Source organism: Corvus hawaiiensis, chromosome 20 (assembly GCF_020740725.1).
Source record: "Corvus hawaiiensis isolate bCorHaw1 chromosome 20, bCorHaw1.pri.cur, whole genome shotgun sequence".
NCBI classification, from domain to species: Eukaryota; Metazoa; Chordata; class Aves; order Passeriformes; family Corvidae; genus Corvus; species Corvus hawaiiensis.
Window position 1 is genome coordinate 4,569,824 of NC_063232.1, and position 22,451 is coordinate 4,592,274.

Consider the following 22,451-nt stretch of genomic DNA (forward strand, 5'->3'; position numbering starts at 1 on the left):
ATATAAAAATATTTAATATTTTAATGGTATATTATTAGGAGCACAAATTAGACTTGGTTTGACATCCACTATTAATAAATATCAGTGTTATTTTTAATTATTATGTTCTTAATAAATATCAGTGACCACCAGATGAAGATTTTCAGAAATCCCAACTTTCCAGTTGGAAGCGATTTAGGAGTTGGGAGTTGGGTGCTGGCAGAACCAGGGGAGACACCAGCAGGGAGTAGTTACAAGTGCTTGTAAAGAGCTCCTGCAGTGCTGCCTCTGCATCCTGCAAATCCTGCAGCCCAGGGATTTGGGAAGACAATGGGAGGGTTTTTTTTCATCAGCTGCTCATAGGTTTTGCACTGAACTCCTCTGACCTAGATGAGTGTTTATCCAGGAAATAAGAGATTTAGATCAATTTCCTCCTTAACCTGGATGGCTTCAATCCCCAGGTATGTTCCCTGACAACATCTCTCCATTCCCTGGTCTTAATCCAATTAAGATTTTTTTTTAAAAAACTCCTCTTTCATTTGGTAGCCCACGAATTCTCCCTCTCCCAGCCATTTAGAACCAGCTCAGGCCCCTCCTCTGGCAGGTGGAGTTGTTCTTTTTGGCTGCAGGAGATGATCAAGATGCACTTTACACCTTGGATCACAGCAGAGATAGTGTGGAGATACTGGAGGGTAATTTAATTTGCTTTTCAGGGATCTCTGCTGCCCTAAATAGGCAGTTGCCTCTATCTAGTATTGGAATTAGCCCAGGTGACTTGACACTGCACATAGAAACAGAGCTGGTATTTAATTTTTCGTGGCACTGATGTCTTAAAGTTTCTCTCCTATTTGCACTGAGAAAAGTGCAGGTGAGCTGAGGTGTTGTAACAAATCTGCTCCACATCCTCATGCTTGAAAATACTGTTTTGTGAACTTTTGCCTCTTGAAAATACCAACTGATGACAAATCAGGGAGGATTTGGATATTTAGGATTCATGTACCACGTCTAATGGAAAATCATTTGTCCTTGTGCATCTTTCTGAGGGATGTTTTCCAGCAGGGAAAGACCATAAAATAGGGAATTTGGACACATAAATATGGATATATCTAAATATGCTTTTCCTGAGCTTTAGCCTGTAGCTTGACAGGATAACAAATATCAATGCAATCACGCTAAGAGATAAGAAAATACTTCCAAAAGCACATTTTTGCCAGTGAAAACAGGGAAAACAATTCCAAAAAACCACTGACCATGACCTGTGAGCCATGCTCCTGCCCCGTGGTGCTGTACTGGAGGCTGCTACACCACGGCTGCTCCGCGGAGATGTTGGGGATGTGGGTGGGAAACGCCTCCGGCTCCTCAGGACCCACAGATCCCGGCAGACCCTCGAAGCCATCAATGCTCCTGTGGCTTTTGAAGGGAGAAGCTTCTGGTGGCAGGGCCTGGTGTGCTTCCTGGAAAACATCCTCGCTGATCTGCCTCTTGTAAGGGTGGAAGGGGTTCCTGCTGCTCTTGAGGAAGCGGTCGTAGCTCCCGGCAGTGTTTTCCTCGTAGCTGTACCGCCGGAATTTTTCCGTGCTGAAGGATGCTTTGAATTTGTTCTTGCCACAGGGAATTCCTTGGCTCGCAGGGTATCTCCCGTGGATTTGGTCCTGGGATGGGGAAGCAGGGCTGGGGCTGTGAGAGGATTCTGAGCTCTTCCTTTCTGTCCTGGTGTCTGGCTCATAGGGTTGGCAGCTGTAGCTGGGATTATCCTGTGATGGAATATTGGCATTTATTGATTTGAGGATGGTGTTTAAGATTAGTATGAGCAAGTATTTTATTCTTTTTGCTATCTGCATTATTTATTTATAGAAATCATTTATATTTTAATTACATTAAAAATGCATTGTTAATGGTAAGCATGAAATGACCAGTGCTAACCACCTTCATGCAGAGAAGCCCTCAAAAGACCTAAAAGGTTTTCTGATTGCTTGGTATCCAAAACTATTCAATAATTAATTAATAAAAGCAAGGCCAGGTTGGATTGGGCTTTGAGCAGCCTGGTCTAGCAGGTGGCACGGAACTGGATGATCTTTAAGGTCCCTTCCAACCCAAACCATTCTGAGATTCCACAAGAAAACTGAACTGTCCTTGAAAAATGGGGCACCTTGACTCTCTGGTCTGACCATTCCAGGGAAAAAGCTGAGGTATGACCAATCAGTGAAAGATTAAATGACAGGAATGTGATAAGTGCAAGTCTTGTCGCCTGCAAGTTTAGTCAAATAAGCTTGATCTCATCCCCTGATGGTGTTCCAGGCTCCAGATTTGTTGATGGTTACATCACTTCCCTTCATTAAGGTGGCCACACTCATTTGGAGAGACAAGGCAGGCTCTGGGCAGACACTTCAACCTTCCTGTCTCATCTCCTCCCCTCCCTTTTGCACTTCAGCAAAGAGAAAATACCAGCTACTGAAGTGCTCTTTAATCTGGAGGAGCAAGGCTGAAGCAGGGCTGGTGTCTGGATCCTGGCACTGAAAATATGCATATTTTCCCTGACACCAGGGATGAGTAATTACTGGGATGCCTTTGAGAGGACACACATCAGTCGGGAGCAGGGTGTTGTGTGCAGGGAGGGGGGAAATGGAATGTCCTGTGTTCCACAAAAAGGCAGACCAGATTATTGAGTGGTCCCTTCCCTCCTTCCCTCTCCAAATCAGAGCTGGATTTCAAGAAATCCCTCAGGGAATAAAAGGATAAATCAGGATAAATCCAGGGCTTTCTGCAGTGGAACACAGCACAGCTTTTCCAGGCATTTTAAGCAATGGAATAGGAAATTTAGCTGGAGTTTAAGATTAGCTGAGCAGGATAACTCAGGTTTCTACCCTTCAAGAATAAAACTTTCAGTGTTTGCTTTGTCACAAGTAGGTTTGGTGAGATTTAGTACAGCAAGAGCTGCATGTTGATTCTGATCTTTGAAGAAAGAGAACAGGCCTGGGCCAGTTTACTCACACTTTGCTGAACTGGGGATATTGAATCCCCCTGTGCCTTCATGAGGTCCTGCTGGTCCCTTTCCAGAGTGTCCGAAGGAGAAAATTTAATATTGGATTGGTCCTGGAGTAGCGAAACCATCACCAAATCCACGTCAGACAGAAACCCTGTTAAGGCAAAATCAAATTACAATGAACACTTTTTAAAATTTAAACTGTGGAACAAACTCCTTGTTGGGTGCAGGTGCCTGGACAGGCTGGGATAGGCAGCTGGACTCATCCTGAGGAACTCCTGACAAGTGGAATTTTCGGTCTTAAGGAAATGTTCTGTAGATTCAATTCCAATGGAGGTGGGATTCGGGGTTTCTATGGATTCACTGCACAACTTTCACAAAAATAAGTAATTTCTTTGTTTTCTGTAGGATCACGAATGGAAATGTATTGTTTTGGGGTTGTGCAAATTTGGCAATGTCACTTTATTGAGAGATTGTGATATAAATGTGCCCCAGGTGTTTTCAGAGGGACTATATTAAAAAAAGGATATTTTCCTGTCATTATCCAGGCTGATGGTTACAACACATTTACATTTTCACTCTTGTTTTTTATTAGTCCCATCCCTTCAGCCCTTCTATTCTCTTTTGCATGATTAAAATGTATCTGAGATATGTAAATGACTTCATCATTCCATCCCTGTTTTTGTTAGTTGGATCTCCTCTCTAGTTCCCAATCTTTGATCTTTGGATATAGGAGACATATCTGATGGTGGTCTTTGGATTAAAAGGGATAAATTTAATCTTCTGGTGTTTTGTTTTCTACCATGACTTCTCTTTCCTTGTTCACTGTAACCTTACAGTAAAACAAAAGCAGGATGTGCATCCTGTTATGTCGTGCACCAAGTTTGCAGCTACACAGAGGTGTTTGTGCTCACAGTTTAGATTTCAGGTGAACAAATAAGGGCTAAAAAAGCCACTCAAATTCAAGAGTTAATCTGCCAGGTCTTTGCCACGTGTTGAAATAGCTGTTAGGTAAATATCCAAGGGGTTTGCTAGGTTTGCTTAACAAAGATATATCACCTAAAAATGTGGAGACCTTTTTTTTGCCTTTATAGTTCAAAGAGAAATCTGTATTTCTGATGAGTAAGACTGCACTGCCCGGGGGGATAGAGCACAATGGGGCTTGGAAATGAAGCAGGAGACCTGCAGTAGTACATCAGGAAAAAAGATGATGTGAGATAAAGTTCAGAAACGTCTGAGGCACAGGCTCCTCTCCCAGTGGCTTCACTGGAGGCTGATGAGGAGAGAGATTTCTCATCTTGAAAGAAGCAGGTGGGAAAACTGACAACTAGGAAATAGATGTGAGTGTCTGTTTGTAATCTGTAAGTGTTCCACACTGCCTGCCCTCCCAGTGCTGCTTTCCCACTTATCTTCAGGTTATACAAAGCCGGCTCTGACCTCTTTTATACTGCAACTTTTTAGCCCAGCTGCCTCATTTGTGGTGTGGAGCATTAGAATTTTATTAAAAGCTTTTGCACAGGTACAGTTCTTGCCTGGTGGCTTGTGCATTGCGAGAGAATTTTGACAAATCCTTTCTGAAAGCAAAGGGAGTTTATCAGGGTTGTTTGGACAGTCACTACAAAAGGTCCAGGAAAATCAAATTATTCTTGTCCCTCCCCTCTGAGACCTTTGCCAGGTTCTGTTGATGAATTGCATTTTGGTAGGAAAGGAGGAGTCTCAGTGACATTTCAGACTATAAAAAGTTCCCTCTGTGTAGGGAAGGTGTTTTCTTTGTTACTATTAAATGAGAAGCAGCCAAAGGCAAAGGATTTTTCTTTTTTTACTGTTAAATGAGAAGCAGCCTTAAACAATGTTGGGCTGATAGTCTGTGCTCAGTGGTGGTTATTTAATGCCTTTGTCAAGAGTCCATTTTGGAGGATCTCCCATATGGAGAAAAATCCCAAGGCTACCATCACAGTGCTGTTTTCAGTTTTCACACTGGCACCAGCAGCTCAGTAAGAACTGCAGCTCCAGGTTATCCTCATCCTGGAACTGGCACGCTGTGGATATGTCTTGCTGTGAGAGAAAAGCCTCTGGCCACGTATTTCTGATTTTCGTTTTCTTCTTGGGACTCCAAGCTTCTCACCCCAAAAGCCATTTGCAACTTCACTCTCACTGATGTGTCTCACAGCAGGATGCAAATGTAGATCAATTTAAACTGCCAAATCAACAGACTGAAAAATCTTTGCTGTCACTGTTCATTAAATCTTTTTTTTAATGTCCTTTAGAGACACTTTGTCTTATTTTGTACAAAGAACATAAAACAAACAACCCCCCCCAAAACCCCAAAAACAATGAGCTCCAAAGCACTTTGCATTGTTAACATAGACTTTAGCAAAGAGAAATCACATCACTCACTGACAAATCTTCTTTAGGAGCAGAAATTACAGCCAGGGGAGGTTGCCAATAACCAGGATTACAATAAATCATTTACAACAAACTCTTCCTGCGAGACAGAGCTTAAGGAAGTTGTGGGTTGCCTGGATGTAGGATGTGCTAAAGCAAACAATGATGCTTTGATTTGGAAAGAGGTATCTGATTATCCCAGATGTAGCTGGAACCATTTCATGTCATTTTGGCTGCTGTAAATGTTGCATGACCGTGCGAGGCTCCTGTGATAAGATAACTACCTCAACAATAAGAAAATAGTGAGAAACTGTAACCTCAGCTGGGTGTTGGGGTAAGTGAGGCAGCAGCAGCTGATCTATTAGCTCTGCATGACTGAATCCCGTGGCAGAAATCCATGGCTTGAACAATCCTTGGGTTTGTGTCTCCTCTGCCTCTCGGAGCGACCTGAACTCGCTGGGTGTTGCTGTGAGTGCCCTCTCCAGCCCTTGGGGCTGAGATCGGTTTTCACAAGAGGGAGGTGTGTTCGGATGTTCCCCAGTTCCTAATCCATCCTCCCTGCCTGCCTTAGGCAGCTCCCTGAGCCTGGTTTGACATCAGCTGATGTGACCTGCTCACATCTCTGCCCGAAACACCAAATCATCATTTTCCTCTCCACGTCTCACTGATGTTTTCCAAACGACGACGTGGAATTCTTTTTCCCGTCAAGTCTTTATGAGAAAGGAGCCACAAGGTTTCAGGATTCCATTTTTCCTTTTGCAGTTAAAAGTCCATCCTCTGTCAGTCAATGATGCCACGTGCCAAACATTGTAGAAGTGCCCAGAATGTTGTGGCTAACACTTGTCATGGAGACAGGAATATTTCTATGCATTACTAATTCTGGAAAACGTTCCGAAGAGGAATTTATTAATAAGAATCAGGATTTTTTTAAAGGCTTTTTAATGAATTCAAGACTTTTCTAAGGTTACTCCTGCCAGGCTGACACTGGAGGTTGTGCTGGCTCGTTAAAGCTGTCATTGCTTTGTTGATCCCTGACATTCTTGTCACCAAGGCTTGTCCTGTTTTTAGGAGACATTTTCAGGAGCAGGATTGGAACCTGCACAACCCAGCACTAAACTCTGGTTTGGCCACATGAATTCCTCATTGCTCCCTTGCTCCTCTTCACAGGATGTATTGGACCTTGATTACAGGATACTTGAATTACTTTACCGAGCTTCTAAGGACTGTAATTTCTTTTCTCCTGAATTTAAATCCGCCAGTGAGTTTGTTTAATTTAACCGTGCTATTTTTGCTCTCTTATTCCAGGGTTCTGAGCTCAATTCTCTCATGATTAGCCGTGATGGCTGCCTATATTTCACTACCTCTGGAAATATCTTTTGCATAATTAGAGGAAAAAGAAGATTAATGTGACAATCTCAAGGATGAGTGAAGAAAATTTGCAACTATGAGACCGTTTCTGCATCCAATGGCACGGGATGTGTTTGCTGCCACTTTAGTAGTAAAGTACTGAATTCCTGTGAGATAAGGATGCCATTTTTAAATGAGATCATTCCTGAATTATCAGGCTTTGTTCATGAAGGGCCACCTGTAGGCGAGGCTGAATACCAGGTGAGCACTGTGGACTCATTGCCACCATGTCCAGGTGTGCTGTCCAGCAGGAGGGGTGGGGAGCTCTGCAACATCCAGGTGCTTCCTGGATGAGAAGGTGGGGAGAGTGTTTGCAGGTTTTTAATCTGCTCTAGGAACACATTTATAAAAAACTACAACTCTCTGAATAAATAAACCCTCAAAAGGCTTTTGTCCCAAATCTATTTTATGGGAATAAAACATTTTTAGAGGCAGAACCAGGATGGTTTTTTTCCATTGCAGCAAATAAACAGGTGGTGTTTCACTGCAGTGTTTGGTCCAGGTTCCCATCCTTCCCATCAGCATTTTAGTTTTTCTTCTTTACTTATATTTTATCCTGCATCTTTCTGACCCCAACGGTGAGAACAGAGGGCCGTGTCTGTCCCTGCAGAGAACTTTGTGAATTATTACATTTTTCTTATTTTTCCCACTTTTTGGGGGGGATGAAATATTGTCATTCCTCGTTCTGAAGCAATCCCACACCTTAGATTATACCTGTAGCCCTTTCCTGAAGGATTTCCAGTTCTGCTGATGCCTTTCTGGGATGGAAAGGCCAAAACCACCTGTGGTGTTTAAGATGTAGCCACACCATGGTGGTTGCTCTCCAAGCACACAGAAATCCCCTCAAAACAGAGGAAAGCAGATTACAGGGCTTCTTCTCAGCTTCATTGCAGGTCCTGCTTGTTCTGGGAATGGGTTTTACCTCTAAAAGAGCTAAAAAAGTTTCTAAAAAGTTAATTTATGTAGAAGTAGAAAGCCTGACAAAAATTCACAGAGTATGGCTGAAATAACACTGTAAGAACTTCCCTATTTCTTGTGGACTGGGCAGACTCATAACCTGGGAAGTTCTTAGCAGAGAAAAGTCCCTCACAGGTGCTGAACTTGCATAATGAGCTCAGCAAAGAGGGAACTCAGCACTGAACACAAACCAAGCATGGAGAAATTTAGCTGAGGAGGTGAATGAATTTGTCAGGTGCACTTGGTTTTCCCCCTCACCTTTTCCCTCCTCATCCTAAACACTAAAACACCTTTCCAGCTCCACCAGTTAACCTCTAAAATAGATGTCAGCTCTCCCTCCCAGCCCTGCAACTCTGCCAGTATTTTCAAACCCAATCCTTTGCATACCCTGTCCTGTTTTCTGGATGAATGGTTCTGCTGCTTCCTGAAGGAGGGGTATGAAATTTCATGGCTTTATTGTAGACATCTAAGCATGAAGTCAGACACGATTCCAAGGGTTGGGAGCAGTTGATACGATGCAGAAACTGTGTGATTGTGTCATGAATAACCAGCTGGGTTGGCAGGAAAAACCAGCACAGGAGATAACGGCAGCAAAATCTGTAACTGAATTATCTGGGCTGAATTCAGAGTTTGGCTCTGGGGGGTGGCAATGAGGAGATGCCACAAATACAGCAAAGCTATCAACACAACTGTGTGTCTTATAAAAGTAATTCCTAGGAAGAAGTAAGGGTAAAAACAGCTACAGGCAATAAATTGGGTGGTAGATAAGGAGATGCCTCCTTTGGCTCAGAAATTCATGAACTGCAGATTGCTGAGAGCTGGGAGAATGCAGCAGGGAACGATCACTTTGTCCTTCTCCAGGCATCCCTCACCTGTGCTCCACTCTTACCTTTTTTACAGCCCTGTTTCACATTATCATTTGTGAGCTTCAGTGTCCCTTTCTCCTATAATTAAGTGTGCTGTCTCCCACGTATTCCTTTATCCATCCTCCTTCCTTTCCTCTTCCTGCAATGACAGCCTGTGTCATTTTACTTTCTTCTATCACATAATAAAACTTTTAATATATTCTAAAGTATCCCTTTCCCTTCTATTCTGGTTCCTAGTTTCCAAAGCAGTTTATGGGCTGTCCACAATATTTTCTATATCCACAATATTTTCTATATCCACAATATTTTCTATATCCACAATGTTTTGTACAAGTTCATTTTTTTTTAGAGTCCACCACTCCATCTGAATGGAAAGGCAAATACCAGCTGGTTTTAAAACCGGATGCTAAGAATGGACATTGGTTAACGTTTCCAAAAGTGTGAAAAGCACTGAATGATGTAATAAATTATGTGGGTCAGGGACTGGCAGCTCCTCCAGACCCAAAATACAACAAGTTGTGGCCCTGCTCCTCTCTGCTTCTAATGAAAGATGATTAATAAGCAGCTGCTCCCATGAATTACCTATCAATAGCTCAAGGGCTGTGTGTGCCACCATGCACCCCATTAATCCTCTCTGGGGCACATGGTGTAGGGGGGACGTGGGGTAGGACTTTTGGGAGCCTCCTGATTTGTTTTATGCTCTTTTTTCTCCCCAGGTGAGTCATGCTCATCTCCCTGTGACTTGAGAGTTCATCTTGGGATCTCATGCCATCTTTCTGTCTTTATGAGAAGGTGTGGATGATGATCCACCCTAATGGTTTCTGTTGCTGGCTGTGGCAGCATGTTTTATGACGGGTGTGGTACATTCCCATTTTCTCTGTTGTGCATGTACAGCCCCACCCGTGGCCACTCCCACCCTCCCACTGGGAATCGCCCACAGTAAGCTCTGTAATTACCTTTATTTGATCTGAGGAATGGATTTGGGAATCTCATTTGCACAGTCGTAAGCTGAGTATGTTAAAAAAACAACAAAACTCCCCCCCTTGAATGGCTGATTCACTGAGCAGGGATGTGTGAAGTGCAGAAACATCAGAGACACCAAAAACCAAGTCCAGGTGCTGTTTAACTTAAGTTTTTTCTTTAGTTTTTCTTTGGAAATGTCAGGCTACAGTAGGTGTAAACACGTAGAATTTCACCTGTTTTGAATTCTTAACGTCAGCAGGCAAAGCTGCCCTGAGTTACAGCTTTGATTGGAACAGATCCTGTTGATTTTACATGGAATTAAACTGAATCAGCTCAAACTACAGCTTGGACATGTTTTATGTGTTTACTCTGGGCTCTACAGTGTAGTTTACACAAGCCTCTAAGCCTCTCAGTGAAGAAAAAACCATTTATGCAGCCAATAATGCAGCACTGGTTCAAGCACTTATTTTTGGGGGGAAACCTTTGAAAAGGGGAAAAAAAAAAATCCACCCAAACCCCAAGACTAAATCTCCTGCCCTGACTTCACGAGATCAAAGGTCTTTCAGCATCCACCTAACAAGCAGTAGCTAATCCAGCTACTCACAGGAACACAGCTGATGTGGAGTGATGTGTTCTGCTGACACCTCTCCCTAGGCATGCATGAGAAAGGGTGCATATAAAGCAGGAAAGATGGAGGAACAGGTCATGGAGAATGACATTTATTCCTCCCAGTCCTAGCAGGAGCCTTTCTGTCCACAAACTGCTGCTTTTTCTCAGGGTTCATTCGCATATTAAGGTTTACTGGGGAAGCTGGGCTGATGGTTTGCTTGGGGGACTGTAGGAACCCAGAGTGCCGAGAATATTTCTCTGCCTGTTTTGAAGGGTTCTTACCCCTCTGAACAACACTGTTTTAGCCTCAAACCTTGGAAAAAATTACCAGTGGACTAACAAGAACTAGAAAATACAGTGGTGTGAATTAGGTGATAGACTACTGTGTAAGATTGTCACAGGGTGAAAAATTTCGAGGTTTTGGGCTTCTCTTTGTAGTAAATAGATAAGAGTAAAAAATACCAAAATGGAGGATTGTTGTTGTTCTCTAAACTTCTTCTCCTTTTTCTACTACTCCATATTCTGCAATAAAAGTAGTTTGGAATGATTGGATAGAGAATTCTGCAGTTCCTAGTCGTGTTACTGAATAATTGGTAGGAAAGTGAAAATAATGTACATTTTTAGTAACTATTGGTTAAATTATCTTTAAAAGGCTGTGTAAATCTTGATAGAGAGGCCTCACTCCTGCTTTTCTGTGCTCTATGCTGTACCTGGGTCACGCTAGTGGCTCTGTTCCTCTGATAAGACATAAACATTAATAAACAACTATCTGGAAGCATTGAAACTCAAGGAAAAGTCTCAGTTTATCTTTGAAACTCCTTGCAAGGACTTGCAGCAAATTCTCTCCCATCAGGAGGGACTTGATTTAAGGCACAGTTCAGTGTCAGGGGACCAGGAAGAGTTTTTGACAAGATGCTTCCTCTCACCAGGTTTTAAAGGAACCAAACATCCATCAAAATCCTGGATACAGACAGAAAATCTCTTTGTATGGATGAATATTTGGTTGAAAGGGAAAATGAAAGGTTAATGTGTTGAGGTGAACTTTGGGGGTCTGCTGAGATTTTGTGGGGCTTAAAGTATTCCCAAACAACCTGGAAGAAGGGGTGCAAAGCTCTGTGGCAAAATTTGCAGGTGATGGTGTTGTTCTGAATAGTTATGATGAAGATGAGGTGGGAGGGACAGCAAAAAGCCATGATGAGGCTCCGTGATGGGGCATTAACCTTGCAGGTTAAAGAGGAGTGAAAAAACATTGTTAACCAAAACAGGGCTGCAGTTCTGCACCAGCTCTGGTCTGAGAGGTCTGCTTTAAACACATAAACCCACAGACTAGTTCACATTTCAGTGCTGTGAATTCTCTGCGGTGTAAAAAGTGACATAATTCCAGAAGTTACAGCTACCTGCCTGCAGGAGCAAACACTGCTTAGGGAAAAGGGGGAGACAGAACAAAATCCTGGGTGAAAAGATAAAAAGGCAAATGTCTGATTATCCCAACATTCTTACCTCCCTTCCCCCCTCCCCAAAGTACAAAGTCATTCCCACCCCAGCAGCAAGTTGAGAACTCATTTTTGTAATTTAAAGAATTGTCTTCGGAATTCCAGGAAAAGCACGAGACAGACAGGCTGAGGAATAAATGAGGGACAGTTTGGAGATTAAAGAACCTCCTGGGAAAATACGGCCTGACATTGTTTTGCAAAATGAGTAACATGGAAATATGTTAATCCTTTAGGGAGGAATAACTGCTGGGATGAAGATGAGATACAAGAGGCTTGAAATTAGGAAGAACTAAAAGAAGAGGGGAGGGGGAAGGAAAAGCAAATCTTTTATTGTTGACAAAACTAAGGTTGTGCATAAAGGCATTAAACTGCCCAGGAAGGATTTTGTAAGCACTGGAAAACTTAATGTTTGCTGTGAATATAAGTAAAAAGAAAATTCCCAGGGCAAGATCTGAAAATGAGGGAAAATATGAAATAGGCACAGCTAAACCCATCTGTTTTTACAGTTATGAGATACAAGACCAGCACCAGAGTGTCTAAAACCTGTAAGTTGTGGCCAAATCATCCCTTCACCCAATTACCCTTCTCCCCTTCACTGCCAAATGTCCAAGGCTGGTTTTTCCCCTTTTCCCTGCCCACTTCCCAAGCACTCACACCTCTGCTACACCCACCTGTTTTCCCAATGCCTAATTTATTCCTGGAGCCTATTTCTGTCTCATAAACCCTGTGTCCTCACTGTGAACAGCAAAAGTACCAAGAACAGCTGTTTGGTATTTAATTTAATTTAATTTTATTCTTCATCTATTTTAACTCTTTTGGGAAAATTCTTTGAGCTTTGTGAAAGCTGTTTCTTCTAAAAGAAAAGCAAAACATAGCTGAGTTTCTTTCCCCAGTTCTCTTCACTCCTGAGTGTTTGGAAACAGATTATTCAAGACATTGTGATTTAAATGTTTGATACAAAACTTTTGCACAATTTGTTTATCTAGGATGGATTTTTTCAGCCTTGTGAAACGTGAGGGGCTTTTGTATTCATTTTAATTTTTCCTCAGCAAAACCACAGAGGGAAAAATGCCCAAATCTGTGATGGGCAGACCCTTCTTCAAGGGGTACATGAACCTGTTCAGGGCTTCAATTGTGAAAGTATTTAATCAGGAGTAGCTAAGAAATGGAGACCACGATAAAAGTCTTTCCCATGCTTAAATAGCTTGACTTTTTAATGAATATCTGAAGCAAAAACCTCCTTCAAGAGCTCTGTGGGTGTTCAAAACCGCATCTCTGCTTTCCACTGTTTCTGAACAAATTCCAAATTCCATATTTTTTGTGTGTCCCTGTACTGAGGGAATCCCTTCAGGCTGAGCATGTCCCCTGTATTGATAACCGAGACAACCAATGTGCTTTTGCTTTTTTCTCTCCCAAATTATGGTTCATTAAAATATCTTACGGCCAAGTGTGAATAATAACAATAAAAACCCTAACTTAAATAAAGAAGAAAATGCAAAGTTCACACTTGATAAGGAGGAATTCAGTTCTCTGCTTTTACGAACACCTCTCACTTATAGGAAGGCAAAAAAAGTAGGGATTTCTTTCACCATAAAACCTGAGGTAATAACACCCTTGAAAGAAAGGAGAGGGATTTCACAGAAACAGCAAACATCCCAAAACTGTGTGTGCAAAAGCAGTTTTGCAATAAAGAGTCTGAATAAACGGTCCCTGTTTGGTTGAGGAAACATCGTTTAAGCAAGAATATTGAATTGTGGACAAGACCTTGATGCTGTTACAAAATTCTTAATAGAGATGAAAATTAGAAGCAAGGAAAAGGTTGAAATTAATTAAGAACCCTCCCAAGTCCTGCATTTTCCTGTATCATAGTGCAGTTTATGAAGCCCAACAGATTCCTTCTGGGAATCTCATTCCCCCTCTAAACAGGGATTTTGTCCATTCCCTCCTTAGTGTGAAAAATCAACTCCTTTATTGTAATAGAATCTTAAATTTTTGGGAGCAGCTGGCTCTAAAGAGGTTGAAACTACGCTCATTTCTTCTCTTAAAATATTAAATTTCAGTGATCCATAAAGCATAATTAACTGATCTAAGGGGATTACCACATTAAAGGTTGAGACATAAAACTAAACCTATTACCAAAGCTGTTCTATTTTCTTATACATAAAAAATAATGCAAATTAAACTTTTTACAGGTGTTTGTTTTCAACACATAAAGCACAGCTGATAAAGAATATTCATTAAGGGACTAGAAATACAGTTTTGTATTATTGCGGACGAGGTCCTCTGACAAGCAATTTCAGGGGAAAGAAAGAGAATTGATATTTTAATATATATTTAGATTATATGAGCCCTCACAGACCTGTATCAAATTTGATAATGGCAACAGCTCAACCTTTTGCCTCCTCTTACAGATCTCTGTGGGTGAGCAAATTTTCACTTGGTCCTGTGTTTTTATTTTCTTGGATTTTCTAAACACCTATAGGGCTAAATTTATAATCTTACAGTATTTTGGGCATTATAGAGAGTGATGCGAAATCAGAACAAAGAGTTAGGGATTCAGCAGGAGGAAAAAGATGTCAACATGGGAAAGTAGAAACCTGAACAAAGAGACTTTGTAGATGTTTATTCAAGAATTAATGTCTCAAAATTAAGGAACACGCTTCTGTTTTAAATTTTTGCATTCACATATTTGCACCCTCTGATTTAATATTTTTCCCCCCACCAACTTAAGCCTGGAATTTTTTCTTCTTTTCTTAAGTTTTGAACACTTTGAAAACCTTCTAAATTGTGGCAGCTTATCAGTTATGAAGTGTGGAATGTGTTTTATAGCCAAAGAGATTTGTGCTTGGAGTGGGTTTTATCTGAGTTTGCTGTAGAGGAATTTCTGTGTGAGGAGTTTTTGTCAGCTTTAGCTGCTCTTTGCTGGTGAAGAGGCATAAATTTCTACTTGGAAGCAACCTCATAGTCTGCTTTTCACAGCTTTTGTTTCCAATTCACACCAAGATCTACAGAGCAGAAATATCCTTGGAGAAATTCAGAGTCATGGGAAAGCTGAGGCTGGAAGGGATTTCTGGAGATGATCTGGTCCAGCTCGCCCTGCTCAGTGCCAGCTCAGCTGGGTTAAAGTGGAGACAAGAGCAGGAAAACAGTTAAAAAATATAAAGCACGTGCCTGGCTCCTTCTTCTGTCAGGGAAATCCAGGCCCTGTGTCTGTTCCAAACCCCGTGCATGATGTTTGGGCATTAACATCTCTAATGAGCCCAGCATCAAACTCGCTCAGCCAGGGTGAAGGAATTCTTATGGGTTCTCTCATTTGGTTTTCCTACAGTTTTCCTCTCCCTCTCTCTCTTCCAAATTAAATAATGCCAGTTGTCACTTTTTGTATTGTGATCCCTGGTGTATCTCATGGTTTCTTTTGGAAACTCGGTGCTGCTGGGATAGGGAGTGGGCAAGAATTGCAATTTTTATCAAAATGCAGATGTTTGCTTTGGTAGTTAAGAAACAAAGGACTCTTAGAGGTTTCTTGTAAAACCACGGGCAAGTATCATAGGTGCATCACTGCTTATTTTTCAGAACTCCACGATGGTAAATCTGATTATCCATATTGTTAAATTCATGGAGTTCGCTCCTGACGCTTCCTACCTTCACTTTCAGTGTTTACAGATTCCACATTTTCATTCTATCTTAAATTCCTCTTTGCCATTCTTTCTCAATTGTTTTTTTTACCTTAAGAGTGCCTTTATTTGTGGGAAAATATTCTATTCCTGTATACCTGATCTTTTAATCTTTTTGTTGAATATATTTTTAAGAGTGTTTTTTTTCTGTGGAGGCTTTCAACAAGGAGAAACATCATCAACTTAAGCCAAATTTTGCAGCCTCCTTCGCAGTCCTGTTGAGCCTTTCTGCACACTGGTGAGTGGATAAATCTGCCTGATTTTGCCTGTTGAAAACACTTTCCTGCTGTATTTTGGTAGAGTCAGAGAGGAAAAAGAGCAAGTGACTGAATTATGCTGGGTTTTAGCTGTTAGGTTTTCCTGCTGAACACTGAGCTGCAGGGCACTCTCACCTCTGTGAGGATGGGCAGAAATCTCGGAAGTTTTACTTTTTTTTAGGAAGAATTCTAGAGTGTTTTAACCATTGAATGAATTGGGTTTTTTTGAGGCAAAGAGCTTTTCCAGATCGGTATTTTATGCTGTGTACTGAAGTGATATATACCCATGGACAGTGAATTTAAATAGATTTAAATAAGTGGTATTATTGCTCAACACCTCACAAGACTGTGTGCAGACTATAAAAAAAAAAAAAAATTACTCTGCATGAGTGGCTAATCTTGGAAAAGTTGGTCCTGGTTTGTAATTTTTCAGTGCTTTGAAAGGTTCTTATAAAAGATGTTGGACAATAGTATTTGCTGCATGTTCCCAAAACAGAACCCAGGTGTCACAAAGCTGACCCCAAACCCACAGGGTTGAGCAGGTGCTCTCTAGACACTCTGCATTTCAAAGAGAAAAAAAAAAAAAAAAGAACCCATCCCAAATCTATTCCTGGGTGGAAAAGTAGGGCAAACATTAATTACTGACCTTAAAGCACAGTGGAAAACTAACGGGGCTTTGCCAAGTCAGAGGATGAGAAATTCTGGAATATTAATGATGTTTGCCTGTGATCTCGTCCGTGGAAGAATACCTGTGTTCTCACCTCCCAGAGGACAGGGCTGAGGCTTTTTGAGGTCTCCAGGTTCCGTGGCCCCAATTAATTTAGTTCTGGCGAATTTTAGAGAATCAGCTGAAATTACTGCAGAGCTGCAGGTCTGAGAATTGGCTGGGTACAATTGGATTTACAAGACTGACAGGAGGTAAATCACTTTCTGCCCTCAAACTGGAAAGTGTGAGGGAATTACAGGTGGCAGATTTAACTTTAACTCCCAGAAAAGGACAAAATTGAAACCCCACTGAACTAAGGAGGGGGTAAAAAAAGCAAAAGTAGAAGCTATTATGAATTTGCTAAGGAGGAATCATCCTGGCAGTGTAGTTTCCCTGGATACTGGCCTTGCAAGGAGACAATAATAGAGATAATGCAGCTGGATATCAGCGAGGCTGCTCTGCTGTTGCCTGTGATGTTCTCATAAACAGGCAAAGAAAATGTATTTGAGATAAAACTCCAGCAGAAAGGAGGTAAGGCTGGGTGGAACAGAGCATTAGGAGTGGTTAGAGACTGGCTGCTGTCAGAATGAAAAGGTGTTTGGAGTGGATTTCTTCAAGAGCCTGCCACCGCTTGGTATTTTCACTAATGACTTGAGTGATAGGCTGGAGAGGAGCTCTAATCAAATTTGGAGACAACTGGAAATGGGAGGCTTTGCCTATGTATGTGGAGGGCAGGATTAATATTCAAAAGGAGCCAGGAAAAACAGTCTTGAAGAAAGCAAAATGCAGTTCAATAATAACTGAGCTCAGCATCCAGGCAGGAATAACAAACCCTGCAGACAGTGGGTGAGGAGAAGGCAGCACTTGTGCTTGGAAAGATCTTGGGGTTTTAAAGGGTTGCAGGCTGAGCCTAAATCAGCCACATCGTGGTATGATGGACAGGCAGACAGGCTGGCAGGCATGAGGTGCTGGCAGGAACGTGTCCTGTGAGACTTGGGAAGGCAAATCCTCTTGGTCAAGTGTCAGCTGAAGGTTTGGGATTTTGGTCAGTGCATTTTGAAGCGCTGCACCCCGGGTTGAAATCCACAGGAGAGGAGGGAGAATGGTCAAAGCCCTGGAAATTCTGGCTTATGAGGAGAGACTTAGAGAATTAAGGTTGTTTAGTCTGGAAGATAATTTACACTGCAGGACATTTCAGCTCCTTTTTCCCCCCTCTTCCTTGCTCTCCTTACCAGCAGCTCGGGAGGACAGTGCCTCGCTGTTTAATTATTCCAGCTGGGAAAATAGTAAATTATTTCCTTCTATGAATTACTTGCATTCCTGGGAGAACAGGTTCCTGTCTAATATTTCTGGCATCCTACCATTTGCCCACAGAGGGGAATGTTGCAGGGACCTGTCCTGGCAGGTCTGTTGAACCAGCAGTTAAGAGTTTGCAGGGCAGGGATACCTACCCATTCCAGGAGTAAAGTACGGGATAGGTGTGGAAGTTGTAAGCTGGATGAGCTCCTTTGAGAGGCTCTAACAAACTGGTGAGGCAGCAGTACAGAGGGAAACAAATTGGGTTAAAATGACAGCATGTTCAGCTTCATTACATGACTCTGATGGAACCTCACCCTCTATGCTTCATTCATTTCTGAGCACTTCACCAGCAGCAAGATAATAATGCTCTGCATTGCAGTAGCCCTGTCTCATCCAAACACCTTAAAATGATTCTACATATATTTACTGAGCCTCAAAAGGCACTGTTGAGATTTGTAAAGGCTGCACAGGAATCACTTTGCTAACCACACATTTAGCAGCTCCCTCCAGTACTCAGCAACACCCAGCAGGGCCCAGAGAACTCAGGTTTCATTTGAAAATGTAGGGAATTTAAGTAAAAGACATATAATGAGCTGATGTGTTATTATTTTGTTGACAGACTGCAAAGAGTGGAACCAAACCTGATAGCTCTAAGCCCTTGCATCCTGAATAAAATAAAGAATGATGTGTTCTGTCACAGCTGTTTGGAGCAACCTGGTCTAGTGAAAGGTGTCCCCGCCCATGGAACAAGATGAGTTTTAAGGTCCCTTCCAATCCAAGCCATCCTGTGATTTTATGGCTCTGTGTGGGCTCTTTTGATTGCTGTTTGAAGGAAGAATAGTGGCATACAGTCCCCTGGGGAAGGGGAACTGGTTTTTGGCAAAAAAGGGTGTTTTTGCAAAAAATCCAGCAAACACAGGGCTCTGGGTCATAGCCAGGTCTCAGCTCTCTTGGCATGATGCAAACAACCACTGCTGGTATCTCATGTGTGACCAGGAGACTTGGGTGCACAAAATGGGTGAAAAAAACCCCCCAAATGGGCAATGTTATGTACAGGACTTAACTGATTTTAAAGAAAACAACAAAAAACCCCAGGATGTTTGTCTGTGCGGTGAGGAGACAGCTGGGGAAGTAGCAAAGGATGTGCTAATGAGGGCACTGCTTGGATTTATGTCTGAAATGTGGCAAAAGAGTTAATTATTGCCCTAATCTTATTAGAAGTGGCAAAGTGTCTTTGATCAATAGGACTGGCCAGGACTTTGCTTTTCGTTTCCAATATAAGCAGCACCCTGTGGCTGGCAGCACATCAGGGCATCGATCCCACAGTGACTCAAGAGGGAGAGCAGCACCTCATAGCTCTGATCCTGACCCACAGATCCATGGAATTATTTGGGTTGGGAAGGGCCTTAAAGCTTAAACCTTCCACCAGAGCAGGTTGTGGTGATTTACTCAGGATACCTCAGCCTCCCTCAGCCTTGCAGAGCTCTGACAACTCTCACCCTGCTCTCAAACACTGCCAACACGAGGAATTCCTTGGGAAGATGTGGCCCTGGCCGTGCTCACGGACGCAGGAGAGGAGGATGTGATTTGTAGCTCTCTCCTAATCTGCATTATCTCCATAATTAATCTCTTTGTCTTTGGAGCTAATGATTTTTGAGGTGCAGGAGAGCAGAGAGGTGTGTTTGACCCAAATCTCGGAGCTGGAGCTGTCTGAGGAACAATAAAGGGCAAGGCCACCACCAGCAAATCCTCTCTGCTGGGAATCATCCCCATTTCCTGGGCCTTATGGACATTGACCCCCCCAAATATTGTTGCACCCGTGCCACATCCCAAACAACTTTTCCTCACTTTCCAATGGGCACAGGCAGCAAGAGGCAGCTCCAAAGCTTCAGCAGGAGAGAGGCTGGAGTGTTTTGCATGTGTAATTGTTTGGTCTGTAAGCAGGACAGAGCAGTCCATGTAAAAATCCTTCATTATGCACTTCAGTGCTTTGAGTCCCAGCTTTTTAAAGGGTGAACACATGTGGGGTTCTAAAAATTTTTACATTTTGTTCAGGTTTATTTGAAATTTTATGCCTTTTAAAATTTGTTGCCTGGACTAATGCAGAACTTCTACCTTCCAGCCTGTCTGTGGTCACTTTAGGCTGTAACCAAAAGATCATTTTGGTTCTAACATCAATCATTTTTCAGTATTTTTTTGCTTGGAAATTTCTGTTTCAGATTGTTTTTTTGGAGGCCGTATCGCTGCCTCCCTGTCCTTGGTCATTTACCAGCACATGAAATTAGGTTATGGGGGTGATTTCATGACTGAAAGCAGTTCTGCATGACACCACTTCTTGTGTGAAATATCTGGCATTTTGTGGCCAAAAATATTCAAATATTGTTGTTGTGGTTTAGTTTCCAGAAATCCTGAACAATTACGTTTTCTTGTAATTTCTGTTTTACAGCACAGATGCTCTGAAAGGACACAGCATGGAAAGGACATTTTCTGATTTTTTAAAAATGTATTTTTCTCATTATCCCCTGTACCTGAGCTGCAAACTATTGTCCTAAAAAAGGAAAGCCTGTTGTTACCAGGATTAGAAGGACTTTACTTCATGTAGGTGAATCTTCCCTCTCTCTACACTTTCCTCTTGCAGTAAAAGCCATTGTTTTATGTGTGCCTGGCAGCTTCCTGTGCTGCACCTACCACAGTGGCATTTGACAGATATTTCCATTTACTCCCCAGAGTACTGGACTGACTCCTGTCTCCAGCACGTGGCTCTGGTAACATCCAGGAACTCAGCAATATCACACCAGAATCTGCTCATGCTCAAGCCAGGACTTTCTCACACTCTACTTTTACATTTGAAGCTCAGATTATTTCATTTACATTAATCCCACTTCTGCCAGTGTCCTTCTCCCCTCACCAGGATAAACAACCTGCTTTAATTGTGTATTTTCTTGGCTGCATGTATCACATCTGGCTGTCAGAAAACTTCACAATCCTTTGCTCCTTCAGAAATATACTTTATCTATCCAATATTTTTTGTTCTTTTGTGTCCATAATTAGTTATTAACAAAATAAATACATTTTCTGCCTACACCTCACCCAGTTCAACATACCCTGTATAGTATTCAAATTAGGAAAGTATGATCCTGATAAACCAAACTGAAACTTTTATAAAAGTCTAATTCCCCAAGATTTAATCTGCTGTCCAGTAAGGCAGGAGGGTCAAGAGTTGAATGACAGATGGTTGTTATTTATAGGTTTAGATAATTATTGTGTTTGTAACACAAACAGTCCCTTTCTTGCTGGAAATCTAACAGTCTGAAACTAAAAAGCGAAAAGAAAGTGATATAAAGAAATAAGAAATTCAGTATATAAAGAAATAAGAAATTCAGTTTCTACTTGCAGCGCTCAAACTCGGTCATTCCTGCACTTAACACATCCTTGCCTCTCTCTGGATGTCACTTCAGTCACCTTTCCATATAGGAAGAAATCTAACCAAAGTTTTCATCCTCTGCCACAACACACGCGAGGCAGAAGCACCAGATTTCAAACAGCAGTAAAAACAAGCTTGGTTTCAAAACACAGAACTTCCCAAGTTTTTGATTCACCACTGGGAAAGTTTGATACAAATCTCTTAAGGATTGGTGAGACATGAGGCTTCCCATATTTTTTTCCGAGATACTTTTCTTGGTTTGTTATTTCATTTCCCTGTTTTTTTTTCTTTCAGGTAATGCTAAACACTTCCAGCTTTCTTTATAATTATGGAGCAGAAGGATTGGATTAAGCTGCGCCCAAGACAAGAAAAGCTACTTTTTTCCTTTGGGAAGTCACCTCCAATCTTCCTTTCTCCCAGTACCAATGGATCCATGAACTTACCTGGTGTTTCCTTGGCTCCTTCTCCTGCTCCTCCGCACTGGTGGCTGATAAATACCTACAGGAGCTGCCGAGGAACAGGATGGAGGTGCTGACCTTCCCCTTCCCTCAGCCTGGAGTTCTTCAAAGTCAGCCTCAGGGACTCCACATTAAATAGAGGAGCCAAGGCAGGAGAGCTCTGCTCCCCCTTCCGTTTGGCTTTCACGGCTGAGTTCTGAAAAGCTGCACGGAGTTGTCAGAGGTTTCCTCTTACCTTTTTACTGAAGCACAACGGCGTGGTGCTGCTCCAGGACAGGATTAGGTCATTCAAACAGCCCTGCAGAGAGAGTGGAGGCTCAGCGGTACAGAGGCTCCAAAGGCTGGAAAGATCTGATCTTACATCAGGTGAGAGAAGGCAGCTGGCTGGGCAAGCCAATAATTATGATATCAGCTCTTGTTCGCCCCAGGCAGTCTTGCATTTAATAAGAATACAAATATGACTAAGCTGCATTTTTTTTTTTTTTTCCTTGTTCTCTTGGTAATTCTTCAGAGAAGTTGGGCAGGTATTGAGCTCTAACTGTCTGGAAAGAGAGCGCTCCCTCTCCACCTCTCTGTTTTCCTTTTGATTTAAAATACCCATCTGTTACCGTGTTTTGCAAACCTATTATCCACCTGTGGTTATTAAAAACACTCTTTCCTGGCATGGAGTTTGCCAGAGGATCCCAAAGCCTCCAGCTCTCAGAAATAGGTGCCTTTCTCGCATTTGTTCAGCCTGAACTCTCAGCATGGAAAGGAGCCGTGGCTCCACCTTGGAATGTCAAAACATCTTGCACTGTTTAAAGCATCAGAGGAACACTACAAAACCAGTGTACTCAAGATTTTATTCCTTCCCAAAACCAGAGTGCCTTAGCAGGGTCATAAAACCAGGACTGAATCAGAGGAATAGGTTAGGTGGGCCTGTGTGTGCATATGTATTTACGTGGAAAGGTTTTTTTGTGTGTGCAGATCCATAGAGAGGAACAGGAATTGA

General features: G+C 42.1%; 1 protein-coding gene across 4 annotated transcripts in view; it reads right to left on the minus strand.

Moving 5' to 3' along the window:
* FOXN1 (forkhead box N1) overlaps positions 1-21,922 on the minus strand; it is a 36,091-nt gene extending 14,169 nt beyond the window's left edge. For 2 of the 4 annotated variants that reach the window (XM_048324893.1, XM_048324892.1), the window contains exons 1-3: positions 21,696-21,921; positions 2,971-3,116; positions 1,230-1,733 (exon numbers count right to left, since the gene is read on the minus strand). In XM_048324893.1, coding sequence (XP_048180850.1) covers positions 1,230-1,733; positions 2,971-3,090 — 624 coding nt within the window. In that variant the 5' untranslated portion in view covers positions 3,091-3,116; positions 21,696-21,921. Of the gene's footprint in view, positions 1-1,229; positions 1,734-2,970; positions 3,117-21,445; positions 21,636-21,695 lie in introns of those variants that run through there. The other 2 variants (XM_048324890.1, XM_048324891.1) reach the window with 2 other exon arrangements.
* Between the last annotated feature and the right edge of the window lie 529 nt (positions 21,923-22,451).